This window comes from Nanorana parkeri, unplaced genomic scaffold (genome assembly GCF_000935625.1).
Source record: "Nanorana parkeri isolate BGI_ZX_2015 unplaced genomic scaffold, ASM93562v1 scaffold635, whole genome shotgun sequence".
Lineage (NCBI taxonomy): Eukaryota > Metazoa > Chordata > Amphibia > Anura > Dicroglossidae > Nanorana > Nanorana parkeri.
Window position 1 is genome coordinate 900,602 of NW_017306903.1, and position 1,278 is coordinate 901,879.

The 1,278-nt window shown below is 38.1% G+C and overlaps 1 protein-coding gene across 1 annotated transcript in view; it reads left to right on the forward strand.

The window, feature by feature from the left end:
* Window positions 1-612: 612 nt before the first annotated feature.
* The window catches only part of MYBPC2 (myosin binding protein C, fast type), a gene marked incomplete at its 3' end in the record, with an annotated part of 63,837 nt that continues 63,171 nt past the window's right edge, over window positions 613-1,278 (forward strand). Inside the window, exon 1 of the mRNA XM_018563138.1 lies at window positions 613-619. Within this exon, the coding sequence (XP_018418640.1) occupies window positions 613-619 (7 nt within the window). The remainder of the gene's footprint in view (window positions 620-1,278) is intronic.

Sequence of the window (1,278 nt, forward strand, 5' to 3'; positions counted from 1 at the left end):
TAGCACAGTACAAAGGTACATGTCACTCTGTAGTGTAGGTAAAACCTCTTGTATTGTATTTTTCTTCTAAGATTTAAGCACATAATTGGTTCAGACAGTCGTATAAAGTGTTTTCTGAAATAAATCATCAGTATTCGGGTCTAATTGCAGGGTTGGCACTTTGAGACGCTGGTTTAGTGATCCAGTTTGGGCACTCAAAAAGGTTTGCCATCACTGCTCTATGGTAAATAGAAATATATGCTCTACAGCACCATCTTGTGGCTGATTTTGAGATGGCAGGTAGGTAAGTCACTAAATCTAATGCCTGTAAGACAGAACATTTATACTTCGCTGTTTTTTTAAAATAATGCTGCACAAGCTGTATCAACTGTACAAACAGTTAAAGGGTTTCTAAACCCTCCATTTTTTATTTTTTTGCCTATATCTACTGTTGGCAAGCAGTAGATATATGCAAAAAGTTTGTTTTTTTTAAACCGCTTCAACAGCGGTTTATATGTATCCCGTTTTCGACGCGCACTCCCGTCCGAGAATCCGAAACTGTTTGGGCGGCGGCAAAGGATCTTAGGACGGGCGCTTGCGCAGTTCGGATTTTCGGCCAGGAAACGAGCATAGATGCAAGGTAAGTCTATGGACGCGTGCACCTGCATGCAGACACCGTGGGATCGGAAGTGCCAGCAAGGACAGAGGAGTCAGCGCTGGATCGGAGAGCCGCTGCACCGCTGGAGGGACAGATGAAAACATCAGAAAAGAAGAGGAAGAACGGATTAAGATACATCATTTAAGGTAAGTGCTAACATTAACATTGAGGGGAGGGAAAACATTTTTTTACTTTAATGTCACTTTAACATTAACAAACAAAAAGTCAATCTTTAGGTCTCTCTGAAAGCTTAACTAACTGCTCCATGAAATCTGAATGCCCTAACATGGAGTAACTCCAAACTTCCCAAAAAACTGAGCACAGTTCTCTAACAACTTCTCACTTTTTGGCCTTATGCCACTTGGTATACCTGAAATGTAATCTTAAAGAAGAACTCCAGTTAAAAACTGTATTAACCCTTGCAGTGGGGCTACTCCTGCAATGCAAGGGTTAATTGTAGAGGTGCACCAAAATGGAAAATTCAAAACCGAAATAAAAAAACTGTCAGGCCGAAACGGAAACCGAAAATGTTTTTTATTAAAAAATTTCACATTTTTAAAATATTTTATTTGTATTTACTTTTTATAATAGTTGTATAATTATTTTTATTTATTAATTCATTTTTTATTACATATTTGTAT